This window comes from Pangasianodon hypophthalmus, chromosome 12, assembly GCF_027358585.1.
Source record: "Pangasianodon hypophthalmus isolate fPanHyp1 chromosome 12, fPanHyp1.pri, whole genome shotgun sequence".
Classification (NCBI taxonomy): Eukaryota; Metazoa; Chordata; class Actinopteri; order Siluriformes; family Pangasiidae; genus Pangasianodon; species Pangasianodon hypophthalmus.
The window spans coordinates 4646413-4668057 of NC_069721.1; the positions used below are offsets into that span (position 1 = coordinate 4646413).

General features: G+C 38.5%; 1 protein-coding gene across 1 annotated transcript; it reads left to right on the forward strand.

Annotated features, from left to right (window-relative positions):
* Nucleotides 1-1451: 1451 nt before the first annotated feature.
* antxr1c (ANTXR cell adhesion molecule 1c) lies at nucleotides 1452-21278 on the forward strand. Its single transcript, XM_026915253.3, has 18 exons — nucleotides 1452-2266; nucleotides 8291-8362; nucleotides 8499-8570; nucleotides 9333-9414; nucleotides 10120-10150; nucleotides 10260-10333; nucleotides 10455-10523; nucleotides 10691-10771; nucleotides 10968-11028; nucleotides 11682-11780; nucleotides 11917-11986; nucleotides 13437-13515; nucleotides 14147-14242; nucleotides 14551-14589; nucleotides 15177-15275; nucleotides 15965-16132; nucleotides 16367-16447; nucleotides 19515-21278. The coding sequence occupies exons 1-18, from the start codon at nucleotides 2121-2123 to the stop codon at nucleotides 19743-19745; spliced, it is 1650 nt and encodes a 549-aa protein (XP_026771054.1). The 5' UTR covers nucleotides 1452-2120; the 3' UTR covers nucleotides 19746-21278.
* The last annotated feature ends 367 nt before the right edge of the window (nucleotides 21279-21645 follow it).

Sequence of the window (21645 nt, forward strand, 5' to 3'; positions counted from 1 at the left end):
CAGTCAAAAGAGGACATTTTGTCACTGGTTTTACTTGCCATATGGAAATTATGAGAATTTCCAAATAAATATGGTTACCTGGTATCTGTTTTTAATTATCCTGTAACAGGGGTCTTTTTGCTTTCTCAGCTGTTCTCAGACTGGAAAGATTGAAGAATGATGGCTGGATATTCTGATCATTCTACTTCCTTATTCTCATCAACCAGCTATTGTTGTCCTGAATGAGCACTGTCTGGCCAAAGCGGAAGTGTGTACCCCAAACAGTTGCAATGGGACAGGAATCCAAACAGGATGGTTGAAGACCATCTGGAGAGCTTTTCTGTAGAATTTCCTCAGGAAAAAAATATTCTGCATGGTGGTGTATTTGAATATGAGAGTACAGATTACTGGAATACTGGAAGTAAGGGGGGAATACAGCCTGGATGGGATGCCAGTCCAATGCGTACATGCATTCATACCTGGGACAATGCTGAAGGAAACACATGGACATGGGGAGAAAAAAAATTCAACTCTGCACTTGAGCAATCTGAGCTCAAGATCAAACCAGGGACCCTGGAGCTGTGAGGCAACAACTCTACCCACTGCACTACTGTGCTGCCCATCAACAGTTATATTAGTTAAATTTTTATTTTTTTTCTTTCTGACAACAATCATCAATGAGCCTAAATTATTAAGTGTAAGAGGTTAATGTAGGCAGAGCTTTGGGAAAGACATCATGGAAATTCTCTTGGGGGAGATAATCAGTAATCATGATTTTTCAATGAAAACAAAATCTTGATCATTATTTTTCACATATGGCAGAGGCCTTTGTGGTCTTGTCTCTATATGACAATCATATAATACTAAAGGCTTGACATTTTAATAATTAATACCTGTCTAAGCCAGTGTTTTGTGAAACATAGCCAAGGGGTCTTTTTTGTTTATTTTGTTACAGTGGGGGAAATCACAACGCACAATTAAAAGTTATATTTACTATTGAGTTTTGATATTTATTAGCCTGTATGTCTTGTCACTTAAATTCAATGGGTTTAATCCAAATCACAATAACTTAAAAGCAAGGTGTCTATGAATAATGTAAACTTGGACTTAAAGTGCTGTATGGCCACAGCACAACTCCAGTACGTTTTTATGTGTCATTCCCACCCTGAAGGAAAGTGAAGACTGTTATCGTTCTTCTCTGTGCTTATGTTTCTGTGAACCAGAATGATGTGATCCAATTGATTTCTGTGTCTCAACCATTTTAAAATACAATAACTGCCACAAGCTAAGTATTTTGTGGCCACAAAATAGCTCAATAAGAAACACTTTATTAAAAATTGCCATTCAAACAGGCTTATGTCCTTAAAATAGATGTGTGATGAGGGGGTATGTGGATTTTATTTCCAGTTAAAGGGTTTCCTGGTTGTAAAAAGCTTCAGAAATCCTTTTCAAAGGAACTATTATGAACAGTCTGTTGAAGAAAATGGCTTTGGATAAATGATATGTTCAAAACCTGGGCACTGGCAAACTGCTTTAAAACTAGACTACTAAATCATGAGTTATCAGTCTGACTGGTGGTGGCGTTGATGCTGAAAGAAATGATGAAAAATCCTGAAAAGTGGCAGGCCATTTTTTCTGCAAGGGTCGAAATATGACACCAGGTCTCTTTCTTTCTGCAAGACCTTGCCTCTGCACTCATTTTGTTGAGAGAGTTACACGTCTTTGCTTCGCGTTAGCATCGTTAGCGTCAACGTCGCGTAAAGAAAGCGTTTCCTTTGAGCTCTAAACCCACTTTATTTGACTTAAACACACAGTGGGAGATTTTTTAAGCTGCCCTTTTTTGGTATTTTCTCTGTGAGTTTCTCAGCATTACAGTGCCAGTAAGGCGCTAACGTTTTCTCACCACAGCCGTCGACGTTTCAGTCAAAGGAGGAGCGCTACATCTGTGAACTTCTGGGGAATCTCGTTCATCCTCTAATGAGAGGAAAAGACGGACTCAACATCCCTCAGGGTTCTTTGTGTTTCATCTTTTTTCCTCACCACGTCCCGGGTTTTTCCTTTTTTCACGAGAATACCGAGGATAATGTAAAATCGGCTTGTTTTGCTGAGGAGCGATTGTTTTTGCGCGACTAAAGCTAAGGATGGCGAGCTCTTTGAAGAATGCGGGTCTCGCGCTGTTTGTTTTTGGGATCTTGTTTTTCCTCGGCAGTGGTGGGGCAGAGGGGCAGGAGGAGGACCAGGAGAGGTCTTGTCAAGGTGCCTTCGACTTGTACTTTGTCCTTGACAAGTAAGTGCCTGTTGAGTCTTTGAGCATCTGACACTTTGTAGAGCTTTGTTTCTTTGTCTAAAGCACTGTTACTCATCACTTTACCTCTAATGGTGCTCCATATTGCCTGTTTCTTTGTGTGTGTGTGTGTGTGTGAGTGTGTGTGTGTCCATATAGCCTAATGATGACATCAAAACTATTTAACTGTTCTACATTGTCTCGGATCTTCACTATGTTCATTTTTTTCATTTTTTCCAACATTATTTACCAGTATTTAATGTTTAACTAGAACAAGAAATATTGCCGCAGAATGCATCAGTCTTTCTTTCTTTTTTTCTTTCTTTCTTTCTTTTAAATATGCGTAACCTATTGCCTGTATAAAAACATCTGATCTAGGCACTCTGTCCGATCCATGCCTGTGTTTTTGTGTAATCGCACAGACGGCTGGGATGTGTTTGATAACTTGTGCTGAATAAGCAGTTCAGACAATCACAAGCTACTTGTGAGTTTTTTTGTTTTTCCCCTTGAACTCACAAAGTCCAGAAAGGAAACTTCGAAGCTATCTAGTCCAGTGATGTTGTTTCTCATTCTCTCATATGCTTCTCAGGATCTTGTTTTACATGATGTTTGAGTCAGCCAGGGCCTTTAAGTAATAATGGCCTACTTTTTGGCGCAGATTCCAACACCACATGGGAAATGTCTGTGGTGTCCAAACTCATCAACTCAGCATTCATCCTTAGGGTAAAAAAAGACACCCAACTGGATTTCTTACTTCTTTAAAACAGTTGAGATGGGTGTATTTAGTTTTATTTAAGCGTTGTTTGCTTATTCATGGTTTTCTAGTGAAAAGCATGATTTGTTCTAGTAGATGCATGCATAGCTTCTTCATCACCTGATGCTTAATTAATTCATGCAATGCAGTTTCTAGGTCATATAGGTGAAGATCAAAATGTAGGGTTGTGGAACTGCCACTTGACCTTCAGTGCATCAGATAATAAAAATAAAATTTTCCAAATCCATTATATTAGCTTGTAAATGCTCTGTATGAATGGAAGTATTACTTTCATTCATACACACATACAATGCAATTAAGAAGAAAATTGAAGTGTGTTGTTTCAGACACTGCAGATCTTGGGTCAGTCAAGGTTGTGTTCTGAATAGCAGTCCTCATGAGGGCAGAAATAGCTAAAGAATTTGAATGCTTTTACAAGGTTTTGGAAAAAGTGATACTTAGTAAACCCAGTAGGTTTGCATACACACAACTGCAGGCTCATGAAACTGCATTCTATCTTGTGTGCGTGTGTGTGTGTGTGTAATTCTCAACTTATTATGTATTATTTACTCCTTAGAATCATTATTATTGTGTTGATCCCAAAGCATCAAAGGGGAAAAACAGATAACTTCTACTAGTACCAAGTAATGATTAGTATGTTCTGTTCTTAACCCTGGATTGCTGAAGATCCCAAAATAGTTGGAGGATTGGTGACTCTTAATTGTCCCTAGGTGTAAATGAGTGTGTGAATGTGTGTGTTTGTTGCCCTGTGATGGAATGGCTTCCCTTCCAGGGTGTATTCCTGCCTCATGCCCTGTGTTCCTAGGATAGGCTCTGGATCCATCTCGACCCTAACCACTATAAAGTAGTTACTGAAGATGAATGGATAAATTAATGATCCCAAAATAAAACATAGAACAAGAGTTCTGCAAAATTATGAGTATAATGAGTAATATTTAGAGAAAACACAACATAGAAGGAACAATGGTACAAAAATAGAATATTGCCACAAGCAGTGATCATGGGGCCCAAAACACTAATTTGCAAACAATATCTATTCAGCTCTCTATTTAATAATACGCTTCCTCAAAATTATTTACTAAATCAGGCTTCATCATAAACTATCTAGGCATTCAGGAGGAACAGCTGTTCACTTTTTGTTTGGTGTCTTCACTGTTGATTTTGATAAGGTCTTACAAGCAAACACTTTCAGAAATAAAAATCAATTGAATATCCTTTTTTTCAAGCATTAATACATTGAATATCAACTTTGCCAAGTTTCCTGAAGGTCAGATAAATTTGTAGAAGACATTTTGTTTTTATTCAAATTCAAAATGGCTGACAATTCAATCTGGCATCATGGATGTTTTTACATACATTGAACGCTGAATGACTCAAGGATTATTAGGAAAAACTAAGTTCATTGTAAATGATCTATGAGTCATGTGCAGATAAATACATTTGCTCAAAAAACTTCCCAGGAAGAGGTACTTGGTGCTGGAATCCATTGTGGTCAGTATAGGCAAAGGAATTTGTGCAAAACAAAACATGATGAGATGTAAAGATGGTTTCCTGAGCAGTGGAGCAGTCTTTATAGTGCTTGTATGCTTGGACCCTGAGTTATTGCTCACAATACATGTGGCACCAGAAATGTTGTTACTACTATGCAAACACATCACCACAGCCTGCAATATTTAATTAGACATACATGTATAATGTCTGCCTAGGACCAAATCAGAATCAAATCAACAGACACATTATCTTAATAGATATGCTGTAACCACATTACTCAGACACCAACTAAATTTGTAGTGCGCTGTTGCAGTTGTGCCTCTGATTACCAACTAATACTATAATAACACAAGTAAGCAATAGCTGACTATATTTGATGAGCATAAAATACTACTAAGAAATACTGATATTAAGTATCACGCTACATCTAATTAATACAAAAGGCAGATCCCTTAAGACAGCTAACATTCGCATTATGATAGTAATATGATATATCACAGTGCAGTTATTTTCTGGGTAGTTATATTGCTCGCAATAGCAACCACTACAATATTATACATTACAGTTTATTTGAACCATTCACATGTGATTTTAGGTCAGTAATTAGGGTTCATTCCAGGTTGTGTCATGTTGCTAATATCACTGTTCTGGGTTGACAGGGTCTGTTAGAAGCTCCCATTATGTAGAGGTTTTAGGAATCCCAGTCATTTTTGTTTTTAATAATGTAATTCTGTAACAATGCTATTACATTTAGCAAACGTCCCTTTCATGTGTGTCCCCACAGCAGACTTCAAAAATAGTTAGGTCCTGCTGTTTTTCAACCAAACATTCTTTACTTTCAACTAGCCAGAGCATTGCGTCATGCAGTTCACGACAGTGGTTCACAACAGCTGCAACGTGTAAATCCACTCCTGACACAATGTTTTTCTAGGACACCTTGAGATCCAGATGATGGGCCTGGATTCGGCACGAAGAGCCATAGCTATGATGTTATGGAGACATTAATGCCTGGTTAAATATTACCACACTATTGCAGTTCCTTAGTATGTAAACTGAATAGCAGCAGGAGAAGTTAACACAGTGGTTTAAGCTGGGCTTGGGCCTGAAAACAGTCCAGGTTCAGAATGGAGCATGAATAGAACGAGAAATAAAATGGTACAATGTGCAGTAGATTCCAAGGCCGGGGGCTGAAAGTGGTTGGTAATTGACAAGTTACAAATCATGATTCCCAGTTCCCCGATACCATGGGCAAGAGAAATTAAGCTGGGATTCATCTGAATGAAATCACAAGAAATGCTACAAGGGCTAACTTTTCCTGTCATTCAGCACGAGACCATGTTTGAAAAGAACTTGTTTTATTTATTTTAGGAAGAGGTTCAGTATTGGGGGCAGTCGTGGCCTAATGGTTAGCGACTCGGACTTGCAACCCGAAGGTGAACCTGAAGGTTGTGGGTTTGAGTCTCAGGTCCGGCAGGGATTGTAGGTGGGGGGAGTGAATGACCAGCGCTCTCTCCCACCTTCAATACCACGACTGAGGTGAGACCCTTGAGCAAGGCACCGAACCCCCAACTGCTCCCCGGGCGCCGCAGCAAAAAAAGGCTGCCCACTGCTCCGGGTGTGTGTTCACGGTGTGTGTGTTTGTGTTCACTACTGTGTGTGTGCACTTGGATGGGTTAAATGCAGAGCACAAATTCCTAGTATGGGTCACCATACTTGGCCACAAGTCACTTCACTAGTATAATGCTGTTGTGTTGGAATTGTTTAAAATGATGGGTGAATGTTTCGCTATTGTCCTACTGTTCTTATAGCTAGTTCTTTCCTTTCAGTGCTCCTATTCATCACATCATTATGAGACATGATAATTCAAGGGGGTTAATAGACACTGACTTAAGGAGATTCTTGACATTACCTTGGCTTAAGTGAGATTGTAGTTCTGCTACAGTGTCAGGAGCAAGTTATCATAAGCAGATCTCTAGCCATTATGGGGCCTGAAGAAGGGATGATCTGGATTAGAGTACTGCTGACTCTGCACAAAGCATAACTACTCATTCTCCATTCCTCTCATTCTCCATTCCTCTGTGTGTTGTCTTGGAGTTTTGCCCGAAACTGAGTTAGAAAGCAAGATATCCATGAGGAAAGTTCTCTTTTCAGATAAGGAACTGGTTGCATACATTTTGTAAGATTTTTTTAAGGTTGAATCACACTATGCAGTTCTCTACCTGTCCTCTTATATTAGTACACAATTATTTGAGTATTCTTTCCAAACGCATGCCAGTATCTCTGTGATGGTTTTTGGTCATATAGGGCATAAAACTGTGTCAAGCTGGGTAAGACTAATAATTAGCTCTGTTGAGTCAGCTACTTGTATATTTTGGAGCATCAGTTGTCTTGAGAAACCAAGCTGCATCAAGCCAAATCATTCACTGATATTGAGTGACCGTAAAAGTCAGAAACGTGATTAAACACAATCATTCTCAGGCCAGTTCAGCTACACAATTTTCTGATTGTACTTTATCTGCGTACAAATCAATTGTCTTTTCCTACCTTGTCTATAATACTAAGTCTTGTTCTGATATATGCACATCTACTGTATGTGGGAAATATCAAGCAGGCTACTGAATCTGACACCACATATTATTTAACCTTAAACATCATACTGCTGTTGCTCACAGTCTTCTTCAAAAAATATGTGCTGTTAGAAATCTGAGCCTTTGAATCTTATACAGCCCATACAGTCAATTAAAATTAGATCAAAGCAGGAGTGCCACAAAATATTTCATCAAAGATCTCACATGAAAATGGCCACTTCCTCCCCAATCACTGTTTGGACAGGTGAGAAAACTGCTAGCTAGGCACCAATCCTAGGATTGTCGGTACCTCAGAAAAGCTTGTCCTTCCAAGATAAACAGGCTCCATTGTGAGGTTAGGAAACCTAAAGTTGAAAATGGCGACAAGTCCTCCATCTGACCCTCACATCCATGGTTGCATTTGCCCTTCTTTGGGTTTTACTTTGTTTTGCTTGTTATGTTCTGTGTTGGCTTGTCTTTTTGTCGACTCTGTTGGAAAACCACGCTCCCAGTTTTCATTCGGTGAGTCATTCTGTGTCTTTAATTACTGTCTTTCAAGTTGAAACAAATTCATTAGCAAGCTTTTTGGTGGCGGGGGTAGCTAATACAAACAAACTGTGCATGATATTTGGAGCTAAAACATTTCCCTGGACTACTAACTTGTCATCCATAAGGTTATATTTTCTACAAGAGTACCTTTAGCTGTAAGACAGGGAGACTAGGAGCTGTGTTTAATGTCTGGCACTCAGACTAGACTGTGTTACATCAGCTAAATTAAGAACCGTTTTTGAGTGTTTTTGGAGATGAAGGGCCCCTAAAGTTGACTGACTCAGAAAGTTGGAACAGATTTCAAGAGTCAATTAGATCACTTCCCATGTGTCAATAATGAATCACCCGTGCCTCTCTCAGTGTGCAGGGACAGGAAATGTTCAACCTTCACAAGGATTTTACTGCCTTGTCTGGAGTCAGAGCACAGAGAGGGGCAAAATGAGAGGGGCCCAGTCTAGGAGAAGCTGCTCCTTTTTCCTTTTTTCATTTGTTAACATAAAAAAACACATCCTGTAGGATTTAAAACTGTTATACTGTTAAAAGAGAGACAGGTAGTAATGAATTGGACTGTCCAGTCTGGAGAGTGTGAACAGGCATCCCACCCGTACACAGATTGATGACTGTTTTGACCCCTTTTCTCCTTAGGTCAGGAAGTGTCAAACACCACTGGCATGAGATCTACTCTTTTGTTGAGAGTTTGGCTGAGAAATTTATCAGGTACATGCAAATTCCTTTGACTGTTTTTGTCAATGCTGGCGTGTGGTGTTGGGATTTTACAGCCTTTGTAGTATGTAGAAAGAAAAGTGAAAGTCGTATTAGTTATAAATATTAATGCCTTTCTTTTGCATCATAGCCCCTTGCTTCGAATGTCCTTCATCGTGTTTTCATCCAGAGGAAACACAATCATGAGACTGACAGAAAACAGGTATGGCTGGTCTGATTCAGTAACAATGAATTTGTTACAACAAATTTGTGGTGTTGATGCAGTAAGAGAGCAGTACAAGTGTAGTGTATAAGAAGCTAAAATCTGACCCATGGGGTTCTTCATCTGTTTTTTAAGTTAAGTACTGTGAGACTACATTTCCATCAACTGATCCATCAGTAACCAGGCAGTGGATAGTTTTTGGCAAAACACAGAGTAGGGTAAAGTACTGTTACTCAGGAGTGCAAATACTACTCATAGACTGGTTAGTTAAACTACAAATGATACAAATCATGCAAGTCATAGAAGGCTAACTTGCAATAACAAAAATAATCAATAAAAGTGCAAGGTCTTGTATCAGTGAGTGTGGCAAAAGATATAAATATAATAAATCATAGATAGCCATAAATAAGAGGGACATTGCTGAACATATTTCTGTATCCACACTTAAGTGCTGTCAGAGGAGCCCAGTCTTCAGGTATTTATGTATAGTTATGTGTAATGTAAGTCATGTGTTATGTATACTTACGTGTGATCACTACACACTGTGTGTGTGATTTCTGTTATTTGATTAAAATTTATTACAACAATGCAAATTTTTGTTGTTTTTTTTTTTTTTAAAGCTTTTAACTAGATTTGAATGATTGCAATAAAACCTAAGCTCCATGTAGTTTATGAAGTCTAAGTAATTATAGATATTAAGATCACATTGAATGGTGCAGCAGCAAGATGATGTTCTCTTGTTCATGTTTTTTTTTCTCCAAGGGAGCAAATAACCAAAGGCCTGAATGTCCTCAGAAGGGAAATCCCAGGAGGAGACACATTCATGCACCTTGGCCTGCAAAAGGTTACTTGTTAATTCTGTTAACACTCTGTAATACAGTAATACGGTTTATACCATAGCGTTGTTGAATTCTCTATTCACACCGGTCAGAAGGTGTTGATTTATTTTCTATAACACCAGCTCTGGCAGTAGCTCTGGCTATAAGGCAGATTACAGAATTATTTTAATGCACTCATTATAATATTTAAATTTTTTTGTAGTAACGGCTGATTAACAGTGATTTGCATGGTAGACACTCCACATAAATCTAATCGTAGATATGGTGAAGCTTTCTGTAAGGAGATGTTTATTTAACCGATATGGAAGGAGTCTCCAGTACCAGCACTTAGTAGCAGTCAGTAAGGTTTCTACCACAGCAGAAACAAACAAAAAAAAAAAGGTTTCAGTGCTACAACATAAATGATAACAGGAACCAACTTGTTTAAATGCTGTAAATGGATAAAAAGTATCCTTTAGTTAATTAATAAAAAAATGGAGTCATTGACAATGGCTGGTGTAAGAGGAATTAAAGCCTACCAGGCCTGCTGTTATAGGAACTTAATTAACCTTAGGGCAGCATCAATGACTACACTTCATGCTGGGCCACATCACTCCACTCCACTGTTGATTATTTACCTATAACAACATGCCCCATTGTGTTTTATTCCTTAAAACTTCCTTTTCAGTGTAGTTTTTTTTTTGTGTTAATCATGCTGTCATCTTTCACAGGCAAATGAACAAATTTATCAGGAGAATTTTGGTGAGTCGTTCTAAATACCCCTGTGAAGCTTAACAACTCAGTTATTGATCCTAGAATCCCAGATTCAGCTCTAATAAATAAGATTAATATCACTGTTTCATTTTTTCAGGCAAAGCAAGTGTGATTATTGCATTAACGGATGGGGAACTCAATGAGCAGCCGCTTATAGAAGCACAACAGGAGGTAAAAACACTGGCTAGATTTTACGTAACATTTTTATTTGTGCTTTTTAAATTCATTGGAATGTTGCTGTGAGGGTTGAAAAAAACGATTGAACACTCTGTTGTTGTTTTTCTTGTCACAGGCTGCCAGAGCCAGAGCATTGGGTGCCATTGTGTATTGTGTCGGAGTGAAAGATTTCAATGAGACGCAGGTGAAAAATGTTTTTTTGCACACAGGGTGAACTGTCAGTAAGCTTTTTCACTACGCCATGTCTACTGTTTTTAATGTCTTCTCCTGCTTTGTACACAACATGCTCTAAGGAACCAACAGGACACTTAAACAACACAGAAATAAATCTGTGTTTTTGTCTTATTGTAGCTCGCTACCATAGCTGACACCATTGAGCACGTGTTTCCTGTGACAGGAGGATTCCAAGCGCTTAGAGGCGTGATTGACTCGGTAAACAAAGGCTCTTACTTAATAAAAGACAGATGAAATGAAAGCAACAGACATCTAATACAACCACAGGCATTCTCAATATGACATTGATATCATTCCATTTTAATAGAGTTCTGGTTCAGTTTTGCAGTTGGTTCAGTCAGATTTTTGTATTAAGCCATTATCACTTTTCAAACCTTTACATTCTTTTTAACAGATCATCAGGAAATCCTGTATTGAGATCTTGGCAGTTGAGCCATCCAGTGTATGTGCAGGAGGTAGGGGCAATAAGGCAAATGTCTTAGTAAATGCACATTTGCTTTCCTTTTCTTGTTTGCTAAGAACCGTGCTTCCTGCACCAGAGGGAAAGGCATTTTTCATTACAGTTCTACATTATTGGTCTTTCTCCCATAAGATTTTTTCAGTTTCGACTCATATTCTCTGCTGTGCAGTAAATGATAGTTAACATAATGACTCCCAATAGACCTACCATAGTGATATTGGCAACAGTGAAGAAAAAGTGCATGTACAGTGTGAAGATTTACAATACATTGACAGTGGAATACTTTAGGTGCCTCAGAATAACCACACACATTATTGAAATTCATGACTTTCATCAGTGAATGATTCAGTGGGAATTTAGTGTGTGTATATATATGTGTGTGTATATGTATGCGTGTGTCTGTATATATATACATACATATGTATATATGTATAAAATATGTGAGGAGAAAAACTGGAAGAAGCATTTCCTCAAGAGGAACATTACATCATTGTGGTTTAAGCCTTGCCGTATTCAAGTGCTGATTGTTTTAACATGAAGCTCAGTGTGGATTGGTAAAATCATGAAACTGTCTGAATTTGGATCTATATAATGCACTGATGTTTGAAAGGTGAGCATTGTCATAACAGAGGTGAATTAACGTTTTAGAGTCGTTCCAAGTGGTGGTTCGAGGAAACGGCTTTTTGCATGCCAGAAAAATAGACCAGGTGTTGTGCAGCTTCAAAATCAACGATACCGTCACCTTAAGTGAGTCTTTTTTTCAAAACTTCTGTTACGTTGCCATACAGTTCATCTTGTCATCCTGTGATTAATTTAATGATGCTAATGTGTGTTCAAGTCTTTTTGTGTGATCTCAGTAATTATTTTTGCTTTGTCTCATTAGATGTGCGGCCTGCTGATATAGAAGACACATACATGCTGTGTCCAGCACCAAGTATAAACGAGGTCGGAAAGTAAGTGGCCCCATTTGAGAGAAGGAAGTAGAAGCCTGTCTCACATTAGTACACACTTCTGATGCCTGCCAGAGGTCACATTCCAGTTCCTCCTACTCCTCAGCCTCTTACATAAACCGAAGCTTTTGCTTATAATTTATGTACTTTGTTTTGCAATCCTTGTTTTCTTAAAGCTTTCGGACGCCAACATTTAAACCTTATATCCTCTATCCTTCATTAATGTCTGTCACCATTGTCCTGTTTTTTCTTATAATCGACCTGCAGCTAACTAATTGCATGTTTGGTTTCCACAAACTCTCTGACCCCCTTTCATTATTTTACTCCAAACCACAATGGCTCTTTCATTTATCATCCATCTTGGCTTTCTTCTCTTGACTACCGTTAGCGCCGCTACCAGGCCTGTCCTACTCACACAGATATCATTTATTTTAGACCATAAATTGCCTCTTTAGACAATAGGCAGCATTTTGACTGTTTGTGCCTGTGCCCTCTGTCTTTTTATTTCCATACAAACATGCTTGAAAATAAAAATGGTACCTTATGTCTCTCTCTGTCTGTCTCTATCTCGGTTTCTCTCTCTCTCCACCCCTCTCTCCCTCCCTCTCTCTCTTCCTCCCTCTCTCTCTATTTTTTCCTCTCTCTTTTTCACACAGTTTCTTGCTTTTATCTTACTGATTTAACAGATGTCAGGTCACTTCCTCTTTGGCATTGCTGTTTATTTGACATTTACCAAATTTCTTTTGGTACGTCCTGTCCTCCTAAACATACTAAAAACATGCTGCTTGCTTATTATCATTATGGATAAATCTGATTATTATTGTTACTGCTAGTTTAAATAGAGTTGAAATGTCTGAGCCCTACCAAGTGGACATGCTGTATTTACTCCTCATTTACTATTTACTTTTTACATCAGTATAATTCCAGTCAAAACTGTATATGAAATTGAAATATATTTGAATAAATGCAAATGTATGCATGTATATCAGAAGAACAAAGCTTTTTGCTGTAGAATAATCTTCTTTGAGCTATATATTCTGACAAATGCACATTATTTTACAGAATGCACATAAAATGTTTGTTGTAGTTGGACAACTTGGACAATCAGTCATATAATGACTTATATGTCAGAGACTTCATTTGAAAGGGGTCACTTTTATCAGCCCTCCTTATTCTGCAGTCATATGCTTCTCTAGCTCCTTTGCGTTTGAGTGTGCTTTGCTGTTTTAACCCCGTAAACTCTCAGTTCATTGTTCAGGTATTCACCTTAAAGTGCATTACTTTGAATACGAAATACTGTGAAATATTAAGTAACTACAGTGAAAATGATATTAAAAGTGTGTAGTTACAAGAGTAAAGAATACAAATCACCTGATGGGTCCTGTGAGTTTGTGTTATTACGTTGTTATGTGAACATTTTCCAAACCAATAGTGTGTTTTCCATCTGCATCAGGGTGGTATATCTGCAAGTAAGCATGAACGAAGGTCTGTCGTTCATCACCAGCTCAGTACACATAACCACAACTGAGTGTGTAAGTACACACACACACAATCACAATCGCTGTAACCACAAAAGAGTCACTGGTTGTGTATGTATTGCTGACTGATGTTTTTTAAAGTGCATGGTGACAGATTTGTAATACAGTAAAGCAATTAGTCAAATATGCATTAAAAGAATATTTGGCAAATCTAACATAATTAGTTTTCTTTATCCATTTTCCACTTTTCTATTTTGCTCTTTTCTCTCTTTGCTTTCAGACCCTCCTCTTCTCTTTAAATTTTGCCAGAGGGGTCTCTTTCCCTCACAGTGAGTTCTTTTTTTCCCCTCTTTGCTCCTTCTACAGCCAAACCACAGGGACTCTAGAGATTAACTAGCCCAAAATCTCCTACAGATCTTTGAGCTGAATTTGAGAGGTAGCAGGCTCTTACCCACAAAGGAGAAACATCACGTTCACTGTCTTACTAGGTTTAAGTTGGGGCATGTTTTTCCACTAACCCCTAACTGCTTTCATTATGCCTTGCTCTTAATTGTAAGTCAGTAGAGGCCTAAACAGATGGTTTGCCAGTCATTATTTAAATTAGAAAAGCAATGGCATTGCATTGGAATGAGGTACATTACTGAGAATACACTTCTCTTTTTTTCTCTCCCACTATCTCTGGCAGTTTGATGGTACTATTCTTCTGATTACCCTGCTGGTCCTGTTCCTGTTGTTGGCTCTGTTGTTCATGTGGTGGTTCTGGCCCCTGTGCTGCACAGTAGTAAGTCTACACCTCATTGACTTCTTTAAATTGAAGTTCTTTCTTGTCTGCCTTCTCTCGTGGCCTCCAAGACCTTAATAAAAGAACTTTATGGCTAATTTCAAGTGGAAACAAAGAAGAAAAAAAACAGTCAGAGGTCTTGATTCTGTGGCTGTAGTGGATCTCTGTGGGTAACCTCTGGGATGTATGTTGCCTGCCCTGTGGAATGATGCTGTGTAATAGGATAATAGCAGAATATTACTGGGATTTTTTTATATTGGCTGTTGTTTGAAATTGTTAATTTTTTTTTATCTATAATTTGTCTACAGGTTATCAAAGAGCCCCCTCCACCTCCACCCCCACAGCCAGTAAGTAGTTTTTCCCCTTAACATCTTTAAAATTGCTATATAACCCATGAAGCAAAAATGACCAGTAAAAATCCCAAGTAATATACATATATAATCCAAATATACATCCCATCCAAACTGACATATTGGTAAAGATCCCATCATATCCTGTGGGAATAGAAGTTTTGCACTTTATCTTCTATTTAAAGACACTAATGGTGACCGTTTTTTTCTACTGTCTGACACCAAAACCAAAATAAAACCAAATATTGTCTGACTTTAAAACTCATAACAGTGAGTCATAACATATCCTTTCCAAATAACATTAATTTTCAAAATAAGCATAAGAGGATGTTATGACTCACTGTTATGAGTTTTAAAGTGGTTAAGTGTCTCCTAATAACAATTCCCATGTCCATCTCCCATCTATAGAGTGTGTTAGCTATGGAGTGTGACAGAAAACATTGCAACATCACATGTCTACTCAATACTAATATATACAATACAGCTGTGACAGACTTGCTAGGATGCTCCACTCTTGAGGTTTTGTTTTGAACACTGAAATTTCTTTACCTTCATTTTCTGTGTAATGTGTCTTTTTCTGTCAGGAGTCAGACGATGAAGACGGTATGCCAAAGAAAAAATGGCCAACTGTAGATGCCTCATACTATGGGGGACGGGGAGTTGGAGGAATAAAACGAATGGAGGTGAATGAAGTCACCTTAGTATAAAATATACTGTGTGTAGATTTGAAAAGGTCATTTTGATGTCCTTATGGCCATGAAGTCTTTATGACCAATACATGATTAATATAAACTTCCATTTGCATTCAAGAAACAAAACACTGTTACATGAATTGAACCAAAACAAAGAGACTGTGAGAAGAGACTCCACAAGCCATATGAAGTCTGAACAACATCCAGATTGGATCCTAATTAGAAAATAAAATAATACAGGAGATGCTGTACAACACCCAGGAGTAATTTAGACAGTGCTTCATTGATCTTCAGTAAGCACTTTATCCTGGTCAGGGTCGCAGTCACATCTATGGTGAATACACCCTGGATTGGACACAAGTCAATCACAGGGCACCGTGCACACACAAAATCACATACTTGTGCACACCAAGGGGCAATTTAGTGTAGCCAATCCAACCACCGGCATGGTTTTGAAGACTGTGTGGAAACCGGTGAACCCAGAGGAAACCCACACAGACACATGGAGAACATGTGAATCTCCACACAGACAGAAACCCAAGCTTAGGATCGAACCGGGGACGCTGGAGCTGCTGGCCTCTATGCCTTGTCTCCATTACCTGATCATATTTCCTCAAATGTATATGAGGTTCTAAGAACTGTTCTTGACATTTGTGTTTATGCAACAATTAATGTTTTAGGTCCGCTGGGGTGGGAAGGGGTCCACTGAAGAGGGTGCCAAGTTGGAGAAACCCAAAAATGCAGTTGTGAAAATGCCTGAGCAGGAGTTTGAACCCTTTGAACCCAAGCCTAAAAAACAAGGAAACAAGAAGCCTCCCCAAAATAGGAAGTGGTACTCCCCGATTAGGGTAAGGGAATCTCAACTGCCATTTGCCTTTCAGCACCTGTCATCTTACACTGCTCTATAAACTAAAAAATATATCATTAAGAAATATTGCAATACTTAAATTACTTAAGAATACTTAAATATCTAGTTTAAGTCTTCTTTGTATATATTTGGGTGTGTCGTATATAGTGTATATTTATTACCTGTAATATTTAATGTGTAAAATGTTTTCTGCTGCTCTGCTACTTATGTCCAGGGTAAACTGGATGCAATTTGGGCTCTGTTTCGCCGTGGTTATGACCAAGTTTCACTTATGAGACCACAGCCTGGAGATCACGTGAGTACTCGAAACTAGCATTCAGAGACACTGTACGAAGGACCAACTACCCACAACTTGCATGTCATGTTTACTTGGTATATTGTCTTTAATTCCCTTCTTAAAGGAGATACAGTTCAGGCACAAAGTTCCCTCAGACCTATCCTGTTCCACTCCTACTATACATTAGCCCTCACCCCTTCCCATCCATCTATCATCTCCAGATAACAACAACCCCAAAGTCTGTTAGGTGCCAAGATACATCATCTGCCACCTGCTTCAAATCACTGACCATAAAGGTGAAATCAAGCAGCAGTGTAGACCAGTTCCAGACATTTAGTCTGCATTTTTAAAGGCCTTTCTCATTCCTTCACTTCAAACACATGGTTTGACTTTGGACCACTGACTTTCATGATAAGCTTCAGATCTGACCTTGTAATGAATGAGGACACATTCCTGCAATTGTAAAATCTAACACAACTTCTAATTTGACCTCACTTAGTTAGCTGTTCTCTTAGAAGATTCTACTTAAAATCCTGCATTATTTGCAGAAACTATGCCATAACCACTGTCACTGGAATTGCCTTGTTGCAAATGTTCTCCAAAATTCCTGGAAAGAATTAGTGCTTACAATGAATTTACTAGCAAGTATAATGGATCATATTAACAGAAAATGGCTCTTGTCAAAATTATTTCAAATTTTAACAAAGTTTGACTGAGAGTTTATTCTGAAAGAACAGTTTCGACCATTTTCCTGGAATGGCATCGCTCTCCGCACTGCTCAGTGAATAGTCTATGACGAGAGGGCAGAAGAATGCACAGACCTCCTTTTCTGCTGTCCCAAGCATGGAAAACAAGTGAAACTGGCATCATTTCCTGTATCAAGTTACCTTCTGAGAGTGCGCAACCCCAGAGGACAAGTTCTTGTACTGCATCTTTTCCTCAAGTATTTTACTGTGTCCCTTAAAACTCATACTACTTCATCATTTTTTGCAGAAGCCTTCAGGGGATGATTTATCATTTATTGCATGGGGCCAGGCTGATGAATGTCGTCCCCCCCACCCCCCCTGTTTTTTACAGCAAGATTTGAGCATATATTTTGTTGCCATAGAAGTTGCCGTAGTAACACACTTAAATTCCACCATTCACAAAGGCCTGCCCTTAGGCAATTAAATGTTCCTATAAAGCGTTTTGAATTTTCCTCATTTCCATATCATAAAAAGCCAGATGCCATTTTACTGATCCATGGATCTACTAATACTCATGTCTATAAATACAATGAACTACAGTAATCGTGCAAGCTTGCCATGCAATGATCCTTTTTGAGTTTGCACAGAGTAAGAGTGAAACTCCTGTTTCTGTGGACGATACCGCAGTATACAAAAGGGTACTAAACTGTACCTTTCCTTGTCATTGGGCTGGTACCCTCCAGCATACACTGTTTGTACTTATAGTATGTATCTTTAAACCAGAAAGGTGAATGTAATGTACCTTTTATGGTCTAATTATGTGCTTTTAAATACTTTAAAAGATACACTATATGCACATTTCCAGGTGAAAGATACGTATTAAAGTGACAAAGAAAGGCACAGCTTAGTACTATTTTTTTCTGAGAGTGTAGGTTACACAGGCCACAGCAGTTTGTGTGTGCGTGTGTGTTAGCCCTGTAGCATGTCATTAACTTTCACCAGTCTGTTTTTCTCATCTGCACTCTTTGCTCCAGCTCTCTTTTGCAGCTACACAGGGTCTCAGTTATGCACCAAGATCAGCTTCACAAGCTTTCAGCAGTTCTGACGTAAAAAGCAGTGGGCAGATCTTCAGAACCTTAATTAGAGGCTTCGAGTTACACACACACAAACACACACACTCACACACACACACAGACTGGCGTAGGATACGAGATGAGGTCATATGCAGTTTTGTCTTTACAGAACAGCCACTTCAAACGCATAACACTTCATCATTGGGCTAAGAACAAACTGCTTTATGGGCCTGTGTCTAACTGTAGGAATGTCAGGAGGTCACTTTGGGCTAACATATTTGTCTTTGTGCCATCAAGAAAAAAACACACACCTCAACTCTGCAAGTGCAGCGGTTTGAGTTAAATTCAGTTTCATTTTGTATGGTATATAGTGCTTTTACCAATATACATTGTCACAAAGCAGGTTTACAGAAATCAAGGTATAGATTTAGATTTAGATCCCTAATAAGTCAGGGGTGCCAATGACGAGGAAAAACTCCCTGAAACACCATGAGGAGGAAAACCTAGGGAGGAACCAGACTCAAAAGGGAACACCCATCCTCTTCAGGGTGACACCAGATAGTGAGATTATAAATCATTACAGTATACAGGTGTAGTAAAGAAAAAACAATACTAAGTGTGTTGAGTGTTCAGTATAGAACATTACTCAACATTATAGGCTTTATAATTCCAGTAGCAGTTCTAAGTTACAAATCTATGCAATCCAGGTGAGTTTATCCACTGAAGCAAGGGTGAGACCTGGATGTAAACTGTTTTTGCGAAGTGTGAATCTATTGGCTGTCCATGTGGAACCCTCCACAGTGAGTGTAACAAGTTACACAAGTGAAATGAAGCTGAAGTAAAGCATCAGGATAAATCAGGCCAGTCCAGAGGGTGAGAGAAACCACAGCAATAAAAGCATGTCAAGATCAGAAGTCACATCAGGCAGCAGGAGTACACGTACAACTCGGCAGAGAGAAATAGAGGCAGTTACCTTGAAAGTCGAAGAAAGCATAATAAATAAGTGGATTTTTAGCTATATTCTAGTGAAAAATATTTGGTTATGAGGGATGTGAACTTTTTCTGTTACCCGTATTTTACAAGTTAGACAGAATTCCTTAGTGGTTTTCACAGGGCCTCTGCCAAAATGCACCAGACGGAAAGACAGAGAAAAAGAGGGAGTAGAGGGAGTGCAGATCTGCAGATGCTGCAGCTAAGACTCCGATTAGAAAAGGTGGAGGGCTAATTGCATGACTGTTGGAATATGGCCAATTAGCAGGACCAGAGAGAGCGACGTGCCACCATTTAATCTCTTTATTCTGCTTCTCTCTTTCGTCTCTCCCTCAGGGCCGATGCATCAACTTCACCAGGGTGAAAGAGGAGGCAGCAAAGGCCCCATCCTGTGCCCAAAGCCCACCCCCACCTCCTCCTGACTACTGCCAGGCACCACCCCCTGTAAGTCCACTTCCTCAGTGTCCACCCCCCAGAGGACCCCCCGTGGCCCCAGGTCCACCTCCTGCCCGAGCTCCGCCCACTGCTCCATGTCCGCCTCCTGCTCGACCCCCTCCCAAACCCTGAGATCCAACATTAAGAGCATCAGATTGATTTTCCAGCTAAAATATGCTCCTCTCACCAAAGAATAATACACACAAAAATATTTATCAGCGTCAGATAGCCTATAGTATGTGCTTTGTTGCTGGACAGCAAAAAAAATATTGTAACAATATCAACAAATGCAATAAAGGAAAGATGCTAATATCAACTACTGAATATACCACAAGTGGCAGAGACAGTATAGGGTACGTATTTTTTTTTTGCCTTTTAGAAAAGGTAAAAAAAAAAAAAAAAAAAGATCCCCTCATTTTCATCGCCTTTAAGCTCACCTACAGCTAAAAATAATGAAACAATACAATCAATCAGGTTCTCATGCTGTCAGCCATGAGACAGTGTTTGATCACATCTTCTCTTTTTGTCCAGTGGTTATAAATGAAAAGATGGGATTTGATAAAGCATGAAAATAGCACATTTTTGGGCATTTTGCCATCATATTATTGGTCCCATCATGCTCTTAGAAATGAATTTTAAATCATTCATTTACTGCATACTCTCTCAGGTTAGCGTCTCGTTGTGTTGATCAAAAGAAGAACATGTATTGCAAGTTATGATCATGCAAGAATAAATGCAAGTTGCACAGGTGTAGTGTGTCTCCAAAGTTTTGATATCATGTTTTATCAAAAGGTTTGTCAGGCTGATGCTTTTTGGTACGTTGCGAAATCTAGGGAGAAGCTGTACAAGTTTGTTGCCTGCAAATGAGGAATTGTTGAGGAGCTGTAAGTTTAGAAATGGAGTGGTCCAGTTATAGCTTTGTTGCATATGGTGTGTGTTCTTTGCTTTTTCATTTGATTGTAAATCCTCATAATGTATGCAGACAGGGCAGTATTTCTCATCATATTTGTATGTATCATATTTCCACAACTGTACTGTATTTTCAAGTGCATCCTTTGTGTCCTTTTGTAACACCATTGAACACATCATGACTGCAGGGCAGTTGACAATATCTAATTTATTATTCCCCCCAAGCAAGAGTGAGTTACTTGAATACGACAAGGTGTCCGCTGTAAAAAAAAAAAAAAAAAAAAAAAAAAGAAAAACAGGACACTGTGCATGTAATGATCCAAAGAAATCCCTTTCTATGCTCCTCTTCTACTTTTTTTTATTTTTCTTGTTATTTCAATCTGTTATATGAATTTGTTTTTGTAGTTCCCCCAGATGTGATTAATTTAATCTGACAAAGTGCCTGTGTTTTGTTTAAAAAAAAAAAAAGAAGCACTTTTACATGTAAATTTGTGTTTGACAATAATTAACTAAATAAGCAGTGTGTTTTTAATGAGGCAATTAGGAACATTTCTCTCATTTACTACAAACCACATTTTCTTTTTATTGGCCTTCTGTGTGACAGTTATTTGACAGTGTGAGATGTAATAAGCCATCGTAATATTGTCTTTCTACTTCGTATTGCCTATTAACAGCGATATTGATGCATCTAGTGAAAGGCGCATAAACTGTTCTCTTTTTATACACTATCAATAAAGGTCATTTTCCAAGCTTTTATTTGATAGTCATCATTTACAGTGTGCAGTGGAGTTTAATGTCATGTCTCTAATGTTTTTCTTCTGATAACTACAAAAACTGTGACTCTAACACACCCGCACTTATAAATATGTTTTTGAGGCTTATCTTCAGTTTTCTTTGTGTTCTCTAGGTTTGTTTTCACAAATTGTAAGGGATTCTTAAAAGTGTAAGTAAAGGAAAAGTTTATTTGGTGTGTTTCTATCAACTATATGAATATTTATTCTTGTATGCTGTATATCTTCAGTATAGGTCCGAAAGTATTTGGACAATGACAGAGTTTTTGTGATTTTGCCTTTATACACCACCACAATGGATTTAAAATAAAACAATCAAGATGTGATCAAAG

Coding starts and splice junctions, on each gene's coding strand:
- antxr1c (XM_026915253.3), top strand. CDS start 2,121: ATGGCGAGCTCTTTGAAGAATGCGGGTCTCGCGCTGTTTGTTTTTGGG. Junction 11,781..11,916: donor CAACGATACCGTCACCTTAA/GTGAGTCTTTTT, acceptor TTGTCTCATTAG/ATGTGCGGCCTGCTGATATA. Junction 13,516..14,146: donor ACATAACCACAACTGAGTGT/GTAAGTACACAC, acceptor TATCTCTGGCAG/TTTGATGGTACTATTCTTCT.